This window comes from Oreochromis niloticus, linkage group LG6, assembly GCF_001858045.2.
Source record: "Oreochromis niloticus isolate F11D_XX linkage group LG6, O_niloticus_UMD_NMBU, whole genome shotgun sequence".
In the NCBI taxonomy this organism is placed as follows: Eukaryota; Metazoa; Chordata; class Actinopteri; order Cichliformes; family Cichlidae; genus Oreochromis; species Oreochromis niloticus.
This window is the reverse complement of record NC_031971.2, coordinates 5,367,467-5,377,530: the sequence shown is the minus strand read 5'-3', so window position 1 is coordinate 5,377,530 and position 10,064 is coordinate 5,367,467. Positions and strand designations below refer to the sequence as shown.

Sequence of the window (10,064 nt, the reverse complement as noted above, 5' to 3'; positions counted from 1 at the left end):
CAAAGATCCACCTAATACAACTCTCCAAACAACGCGCGGTGCAGTCGCTGGATTAAAACGTCATCGCCTCCTCCGCCTATTTCGTAAAACTTTATTTACAACTCGAACACGAGATTTTACAACTGTAACACTTTCACAGAGCAAAGTCTTGTTGTGTGGGTAAGTCAGTCAGACTATATGAAAAACACACACACACACACACTTTTTCATGTAGGCCATATTCATCCAATTAAAATTAAAAATTTAAATTACTCCGCTCTACTGATTCTACGTTTTTAAGGGGCTTAAAAAGTGAGTTAAGTACGCTAAATACTGTGAGAGTTAATTTAGTGACTTAATAGTGCACTTTCACACAGAGTTCTGTACAGCAGGGATTGGCAGAGACAATTCTGCCTCTGGGTCAGTAAATTTAAGCTTACATATAAATTTATAAAATAAAACAAACACAAATTTATGTCATCAAGATGACATCAGATCTTCAGGAGACTCCAAACTATTCAGTGCATCTCATCATAGTAGCTGACTTTTATGAACTACAACAATTATATTTTATCAACCTAATAACTGTGTTCTAAGATTTTTTTCTTCTCAGGAAATCTGTTATCTATAGATTTACCCTTGAGCTTGAAACTAACGGGAGCCAGGCGAAAGCAGTAGATTAACGACACCTAGAATTGCTGATTAAAGATGAGAGCGGCCAGCTAGCTTAGCTGCTTTCGCTAGCATGATTTGATGGAGTCTGACAGGGTTGGATAACCACGATGGAGCGGCAGCGAACGACGTTGATATAGTAGTTATAGCCAGATACAGTGATGCGTTAAAAGCGGTCGGTTTGGACACAGTAACTGAAGGCGGACAGCAACACGTTATGCAGTAAGTAGCAATGTCCAAATAATGATGGTACGGCATTAATCCCGCTAAAAGTTTAGCGGGCAGGCCCACTTCTAGCATTAGGAAGTTAGCCAGTTAGCTTGGTGTAAGCATCCTCCTCTACTGTCGAAACCTGACAGCTTTACACTGCATGCCTAGTTCTTTGCTGACTTTCAGGTTAGTTGGCACGTATCTTTGTTGTGCTAGCTGGGCCCTTTGTAATGCTTGTAACATAAACACGCCAGCGTTGCTTTGCTATGTAATTAGCAACTAGGTGATGCTGTGCTCAAGAGGTTTAATTTGACCATGGAGATGATGAATGAGAATTTTTAGTAATCACAGACATGTATCGTATTTTGTAGTCCGTTGTGAGCACGAAAACAGTTACTATATGCTTCCGACTTATTGGGTGGATGAGCGAGAGAAGGAAGGTGCTGTGAAAAGTGCCAGGTGTCTGACACTGTAGCTTGTGCTCGTAAGGTCATGAAGCGGATTCGCACTGAGCAGATCCAGTATGCCGTGGCTCAGTACCTGAAGAGGAGGCAGTATGTGGACACTGACGGCTCCCTGAAAGGAGCCAAGCTCTACCAGTCCCCCGAAGAAATGGCTGCAAGTCTCACGGGTAAGATGATGATGATGATGATGATTCCAGCCTAATTAATAGATCGCACAGCCACATAGTTATGAGAAAAGACTGATCACACGAAAACACTACACATACACCACAGGATTGGCTTCACTGCAAAAATTAGCACTGCCGCCTCAGTGCAACATGGATTTGGTTTTGGGCATGAACCTTGTAGACCCTAGAGCTGTCTATATTCAATTCAATTCAATTTTATTTATATAGCGCCAAATCACAACAGAAGTCGCCTCAAGGCGCTTTATATTGTACAGTAGATCGCACAATAATACATACAGAGAAAAACCCAACAATCATATGACCCCCTATGAGCAAGCACTTTGGCGACAGTGGGAAGGAAAAACTCCCTTTTAACAGGAAGAAATCTCCGGCAGAACCAGGCTCAGGGAGGGGCGGCCACCTGCTGCGACCGGTTGGGGTGAGAGAAGGAAAACAGGATGAAAGACATGCTGTGGAAGAGAGACAGAGATTAATAACAGATATGATTCAATGCAGAGAGGTCTATTAGCACATAGTGAGTGAGAAAGGTGACTGGAAAGGAAAAACTCAATGCATTATGGGAATCACCCCGGCAGCCTACGTCTATTGCAGCATAACTAAGGGAGGATTCAGGGTCACCTGGTCCAGCCCTAACTATATGCTTTAGCAAAAAGGAAAGTTTTAAGCCTAATCTTGAAAGTAGAGATAGTGTCTGTCTCCCGAATCCAAACTGGAAGCTGGTTCCACAGAAGAGGGGCCTGAAAACTGAAGGGTCTCCCTCCCATTCTACTTTTAAATATTTTAGGAACAGCAAGTAGGCCTGCAGAGCGAGAGTGAAGTGCTCTAATAGGGTGATATGGTACTACAAGGTCATTAAGATAAGATGGGGCCTGATTATTAAAGACCTTGTATGTGAGGAGCAGGATTTTGAGTTTCCATGGGCCTGCTTGGGTTTAATTCCACAGTGCAGAGAAATGTGTTAGGTAACTGGTGATTCTAAGTGATTTTGAGACTGTGTTTTTTGTTTGTTTTGTTTTAACCCTGTGTTAAACTCGTGACCTTTCTAAGGTGTACCATAAGACAGCTGGGATAGGTTCCAGCTCACCTGTGTCCCTAGGATAATTGGTTAAGATTAATAATCTATTTTCATAATGCAGTGTAATGTATTTGACCCTTTGACTGGCAATATTCTATGTAATTAACACTTTTTCTGGTTTCTTCTGTATCTTCTTTCTCTATGTCTGAGCAGTGCAGACGGAGTCAGGATGTTCCAATGTCGTTTCTGCTGCACCATGCCAGTATGACCCACAGCATTATGAGATTCAGTATTCCAAGCTCCGCGCCTTCCTGTCAGGTATGAGCTCTACATCACTGAGTGGATGAGTCTAGACTTGCACATCTATAATTGTAGTTGTTCCCAAAGTTTATGCCTCGGCTCCACTTTTTTAGGTAGTGGTAAAGCTGCATCCTAAACAGCAGAAAGAGACAAAGGTTGTGGACGACTGGGGCTTCTTTCTGAAAGATGACATATTGCTGCAGTTTTAAATATTTTTATTTTCTCTGATAATTGTGCTTTTGTATTATTGACCATCCAGGGCTGATATTTTTTCATTTTGTCAACATTTCTTAAGCTGTTTTTGTGCGAGTCCACATTGTTTTGTCCTGACTGTTAAGAGAGAAACATGGATTACAAACTTTGGTTTTAACATTTGTCTTTCATACATTTATGTTCGTATTTATTTATTTATTCATTTACATTTTTTGAAAGGGCATGAATAACAAAATGGATTATTATTGGCTTGTATACAAACAGCTCCACATGGATATCGAGAATGAGATGATGGAACTGTGTTACGATATTGTTAACCTTTGTTGTTATTGATTACAAAAGCCTAAAAAATATACATATTTGTTTTCTACTAAATAGAAGCAGACATATCCTGGGCAAAAGAGGTGAGCAGTGTCCTCTATCCGCTCTTCGTCTACCTCCACCTGGACATGGTGCGCTTTGGACTGAAGGGGGCTGTGGATGGTTTTTACAGTCGTTTTCATGGCGCCTTTCTTCAGGACAGTGAGCAGTGTACCATCATAGAGCAGCTCCGCCATGTCCTCAGTGCACAAGACATTGTGACCAACCCCAAGCTGAATGCTTTCTTAGAGCACAAATATGTGGTTCACCTGACGGAGCCAGCCTACAGCTACCTGCTGCGTTACCTGCAGAGTGAGGACAACAGCGCCCTCTGTAGGATCCTCAGTACACACCTGCAGCTGGAGGTCAGTGCCTCGAGGCGGACAGACTACCAGCTCTATGGAGCTGCTTGCGGGTCGACAGCTTCTCCAAACTCCACCTCCTCCTGGGCCGGAGTGGATGGAACAGAGAGTGGTGATGGGGTGGAGGTCCCAGCAGGGATCCCACAGAATGAGGCAGCCCTCGAGGCTCTGCAGGACTGCGTCAAGAAAGTCCGTGAGGGACCACCGTCACTCACCACTGTCTGTTTTTACGCCTTCCACCACACGGAGCAGATGCTGAACACTGCTGAGGTCTCGGCTGACAGTCGGTTGCTGGCCGGTGGATTTGACACCTCCACGGTAAAGCTGTGGAGCCTCCGTGCCAGAAAGCTTAAGGCCAGACCCCATCAGGCTGATGTGTCACACATCCACCTGGCATGTGACGTACTGGAGGAGGAAGTAAGTAGACATTGTTATGAGAAGTCTTCACCTTAATTGTTTCCATATCTTCTTTTTCTTTTTTTAAAATTTGCATGCGTTTCTTTTGGTGTACAAAATATGAGAAAATAATCCTGAGGACAAGACAAAGTTTGTCATGAGAACAGAGACACATTGGTGAAGTCTTGTTTATAGTGGTGACGGACAGGCTGTGATGTTTGCAGATGACATGATCTGTAGTGAGAGTAGGGTGCAGATGGAAGAGTTGCAAATACAAATTACATGTATGTGAATGAGAGGAAGATGTTGGAAAGTTGCAGGCACAAGGAGTGGACGTTGACATGAGTACATAAGTTTAAATATCTGAGGGCAACCTTCCAAAGTAACAGGCACAAGAGGTGAAGAAAGGAGTGGAGGCAGGGTGGAGCAGGTGGAGAGGTATGTCAAAGGTGTGACAGAATGATTGCAGCAAGAATGTAAGGGAAGGCTGATAAGATGTAGTGAGCAGAGCTGAACCAATTGCAATTTGCTCAGTTAAAATGTGTAACCTGCTGTTATTGATTTTCTTTCTATGAACCATAAATTACAGCAGATACAAACAATTTAGTTTGTCTTCAATGCAAATACTTAAAAAATATTATAACAGAAGAAATTATTGCCCCCAATATTATTCTCCAAAGCTGGAGTTAGTTAGAAGATCTTCTTTCACTGAAACATCTGAAACCAAGTGCTCTGCTACTGGAAAGAGGTAGAAATGATAAAATGAGTTTTACCTTGCCAAACAAAAGGAGGAGCAACAGCTTTATATAGTTTATTTTTCAGTATATTTATAAATTCATTAGACAACAGGGACCTTGAATTTGTTTTGTTTTTTTTCCTTTGCTTGCACATACCAAGGTTGCTAGCTTATGGCTGCCTCTACGCACTGGATATCTTTAACTTTAGCCACTTCACTTCAACTCCTTTTAAAATATCCATGTTTATCTGGGCGATGGCGATGGTGATGTCACTGTCTGATTAGGTTTGTTTTTAGAAACATTGTTGTGGTGGGGTGCACTGAAAATCATCCAATTCCGATCTCTAGCAATAAGATGGGTCTCATTTGTAGATGGTGGCTCTGATTTAAAAAGACCTGCAGAGTTAAAGATTAAATTATTTAGCAAATTTAGATTTTTAATATAAAAATAAATGATGTACATTATTTTTAGATTAAGCTGCATAGGAACAAAATCAAGTATAATTATGTAATCTTTCATCATTTCTTCCAAGGTAGATGAAGAGGACAGCTCAGGCAGTGAGATAAAGACGCTGCGAGGTCACAGCGGCCCAGTTTTTCGTACCGCCTTCCTCACAGACAGCTCCGGCTTGCTCTCGTGCTCTGAGGACACAACCATCCGCTACTGGGACCTGGGCAGCTTCACCAACACGGTGCTCTACCAGGGGCATGTCTACCCAGTATGGGATGTGGACGTCAGCCCCTGCAGCCTTTACTTTGCCAGTTGCTCTCACGATCGCACCGCCCGTCTCTGGACGTTCTCCCGGACATACCCATTGAGGCTCTATGCAGGGCATCTTTCTGATGTTGACTGTGTGAAATTCCACCCGAACTCCAACTATTTAGCCACCGGTTCCACAGACAAGACTGTGCGGCTCTGGAGCACCCAGCAGGGGGCGTCTGTTCGCCTTTTTACGGGCCACCGTGGCCCTGTGCTGTCACTCGCTTTCTCACCGAATGGCAAGTACTTGGCGTCCGCTGGTGAGGACCAGCGGGTGAAGCTGTGGGATTTGGCATCTGGGACTTTGTTCAAAGACCTAAGAGGACACACAGATAGTGTCACCAGCCTGTCCTTCAGTCCGGACAGCAGCCTAGTGGCATCTTCATCTATGGACAACTCAGTGCGGGTGTGGGACATCCGCAACTCACACGGTGGGACGTCAGCTGACAGCTCGTCCAGCGAATTGGTGGGAATGTACACTGGAAACACCAGCAACGTGCTCAATGTCCAGTTTATGGCCTGCAACTTGCTGCTGGTGACGGGAACCGCACAAGAGCAAGCGGAGCAGTAGATGTAGCTGTCACATCTGGTGCTCTTTTGGGCGAGAGCTGAATGTTTCTCTATGTCTGAAACTCAGGAGCCCGATCCTTGTTTTGCTCATTAATTCTTGGCATAAAAACAGAGATACATGTTTTTGTTTCCTTTCCTTCAAATTTCATTCTTCATGAACTGGCTTTTTTTTTTTTTTTTTTTTTTTTTTTTTTTTTTGAAATAAAGAAATAAATTACCAAAGTGAATTCATGATATGTCAATATTGAAGAATCTCACAGTTTCTTGTTTAACTGATGGTCTAAAAATTGTGAAGTTCTGTTTTTCTGTTGTGATGTAAATTCAGGAAATATTGTTACTGTTGGAATAACTGACATTATCAGGCAGCTTTACCCCAAAAGAAAACTTTAATATTTCAAACCTGAGAGGTGTACAATAAAGTGCGTTCAACATTGCCGGACTTTCTTTGGGTTAGGCAGCTAGACAAAGCCTAAACCCAAACCCCATCTGTCACAATTCTTTATCAGCTTTCACTGCTAATTCAAGCTCTGCTTCTGGTGTTTGACGTGTATTTTGACTCTTCACAAAATGAACCAAATGCTACCTTCTTTAGTCAAAAGGAATAGGGTAGATATTATTTATTTGTAAATAATATACAAAGCAAAATGCTGTTACTGCAAATAATAATAAGAAAACCACTCTTTGTGGTCTCAGTGCAGCCGTGCATTTGCAGAGTACGACAGCTTCTCATTGTTACATTTTAAACCAAATTAATTTAATTTTTTAAGAAGATCATTCAGGTCTGATGGCGATGTGGAAATTGCTGAAGATCTTTGACAAAATTAAATGCAGTGACTGAATACTCTGTGACAACCAGAAATGAAAATGAATGATGTGTAAAATTTAGTGAAAATCAGGACCAAACAAAAGTATATATATATCCGCATTTTCTTTATCACTAATTGAATGCATGTTACTTCACATGGCCATTTGGCACATAGATTCTTTACACTCATCATAGCGTACCTTTGTTCAGTAAAATGGATTTCAGTTGAGTCGAATCCACGTTGTAATCACGTAAATCGCCATCAGAAGAGCACTGAACAGAACCACCTCCTGCCAAGTTTGTCTTCAGTGCAGTAACTGTATCAGTGTCTTTGAAGGTATGAAAGTTTTTTTTACACAGGCATGCACTTAGTATATAGAGTCTGGTATACTGAGGTGCATACATGGGACCAAAATAAGTTAGGGTAGCTGGCTATGAAGCGCTTTGCGCCATAGGTGACAGTGAAATTTATTTGCACATGCTCACAGAGTGTAGTTGTTTTCAGCCACACCCGCTTCTGAACCAACTCGATGTTTGCATTGTGGCAGAGCAGGAAATAAGTTGACACGGCCGCTCTTACTGGCAGATTGACACTGAAGGCTGGTAATGGTAGTTTTGTTCTGAATTTTTGTCTTAATTCAGAAAGTTTAATGTCCACAGTAATTGTGGTATTTTTTTTAAAGGAAACTAACCTGTGTTCATGTCCTCTCACAACTGTCTCATTACCTGATTTAGGAAGATGAGAAGTCTGCTGATTTATTTGTGTTGATGTGCTCAATATTGACAAAATGAACGTTACAAAGATAATGTTGCTCGGTGTGTTTTAACATGTAGGTAGATGCTTCCAGTAAATAACTATCAGGCCTCCTGCTAATAAATAACTTTCCTAACTAATCTAGGTCTATCTACACTGAGAGTAACTATTGCTTCTAAGATGTATTAGGTTAAAGAGATTTGATGTCACCATCCTGAAACCACTCAACATAATCGCCCAATATTGCTCCTTGTTGGCAGCAGAGACTGGACTGAAAACACAGTTTTTCATGTTAAAGAAATGATTGTGGACTGTTAAGGGTCGTCTCCAGCATTGCACATTGTTTAGTGTTCTGTTTGGTTCACATGTCCATCACTGGTTGGTAGCTATATTGCTAATGGAATAACTGTTATATTTGTTTTTGTTTTCACTTTTCAGTTGTGAAATGAGATATGGAACTGATATCATGTTTGGCTTTTGGAATGCTGGTAGACAAGACCACATTTATAAATCCTATCAAGTTTAAAAATTGTTACGTTTTAAAGGTTCTTCAGGGACAAGCAAGTTATTGTGAATTAACAGCAGAAAAACATGATTTTTTTCTTGTTCCACAGCAGCAGGTCGTTTCTGAGTGCCCGCTGTAGCTGTGGGTGTAAAAACTCTCATTTCTAAGCATTGAAGGCTGTTTTTTTGGTTTGTTTATTTTTGGAAAAAAAACATCTAACTGTGCAATTCATAAAAATTGTAAATAGACATTATTTTTGTAAGCTTTAGGGAGCCTTCCTGGTAATACAGATATTCCTGGGTTATTTCATATAAAGTCTGGTTAGGGTTTGATGTTTTATTCATAAATCCAGCCTGTAACTTTTCTTTTGGTGGTCACCAAACTTTCTGTTTCCTTTTGTAGTCCAAAACAAGAAATAACAATTTCTTTTTAACAATGTCAGATTTTATTCCTTTTTTGTTGTATCATATTGATGAACAATGAAGGACACTGAAAAGTAATACGTCATATAAGAATCCAACCATAATCCTTAGCTTTCTGAGTACTTAAGCACATATTATACTTTATTATAAAAACCTCAGAATTCCAGTTCAGTTAGCGTCATCTCAGTTATCCTTGATTACCTGACAACTGAATTTTATAAAGTGCTGATCCTTTATATTTTACTGGCTGCATTAATAGCTGTATTTATACATTTCACATGTTTCTGTATTGGTGCGAAGGCTGCACACTACGATAGAAATGCTAATTTTATTTGTATAGCACATTTTAAAATGCACCATGCTTCATTTAGGAGAAATCCACATAACAAAAACAAGTGAATGCACATATCTCACACATATCCAGATGCACATACAAACGTGCATCTACACCAGGGGTGGCCAACTCCAGGCCTCAAGAGCCGGTGTCCTGCAGGTTTTAAATAACACCCTGGTTCAACACACCTGAATCAAATGATTAGTTCATTATCAGGCCTCTGGAGAACTTCAAGAAATGTTGAGGAGGTAATTTAGCCATTTAAATCAGCTGTGATAGATCAAGGACACATCTAAAACCTGCAGGGACACCGGCCCTCGAGGCCTGGAGTTGGCCACCCCTGATCTACACATATGTATGTGTAGATGCACATGAAACCTACACTGGCTCGCTTATATTTGTCATAGCTACTGTGATAAAAGGTGAATTAACTTGTGCACCAAAACTGGGTAAACGGGAGGTCATGGTAGTAGCAGCCAAAGCATGCTAATGTGTCTCATTCACACAACCACAATTTTTTATGCTTCATTGCTTTACACACATTCGCACTCCAATACACTGGAGAGCAACTTGGGGTCAGTATCTTGCCCAAGGATATTTGGCATGCAGACTGGAGCAGCCAGTGATCAAACTGCCAACCTTCTGATTAGCAGCTGACCTGCTCTACCGCCTGAGCTACAGGTGAATGTAAGGAGACTAAATGACAGTAGAGGGCAGAGTAAATCCTGAAATATTCTGACATTAAATTTACATTATTCAGAGAAGAGAAGTCAGACCCTACTAAAATATTAACAATAACCAATATTCTACTTTTTGTTACTAAGTTTTACTACATATGTTTGATGCTTCTGTACTTGTAAATCTTGGCCTAAATAGCAACTGTACCTCTTACTGCTACTTTTTTGAAGTAATACAACCAAGTACAGTTGATGGAGTTAGACAAAGAGAAGGTAGAGGATGCTGCAAAACTACATCACCCATATTTTTATTTGTGTAATTAAGGTCACAAGTACATTAAT

The 10,064-nt window shown here is 41.0% G+C and overlaps 1 protein-coding gene across 2 annotated transcripts; it reads left to right on the top strand.

The window, feature by feature from the left end:
- Nucleotides 1-23: 23 nt before the first annotated feature.
- Nucleotides 24-8,725, top strand: taf5l (TAF5-like RNA polymerase II, p300/CBP-associated factor (PCAF)-associated factor). 2 transcript variants are annotated; one of them, XM_003454090.5, is made up of 5 exons: nucleotides 24-159; nucleotides 1,351-1,492; nucleotides 2,742-2,846; nucleotides 3,420-4,180; nucleotides 5,429-7,924. In XM_003454090.5, the coding sequence occupies exons 2-5, from the start codon at nucleotides 1,354-1,356 to the stop codon at nucleotides 6,224-6,226; spliced, it is 1,803 nt and encodes a 600-aa protein (XP_003454138.1). In that variant the 5' UTR covers nucleotides 24-159; nucleotides 1,351-1,353; the 3' UTR covers nucleotides 6,227-7,924. The 2 variants fall into 2 exon arrangements, with proteins under 2 accessions (XP_003454138.1, XP_005458690.1); XM_005458633.4 differs by lacking the exon at nucleotides 24-159 and adding an exon at nucleotides 244-873 and having other exon boundaries at nucleotides 5,429-8,725.
- The last annotated feature ends 1,339 nt before the right edge of the window (nucleotides 8,726-10,064 follow it).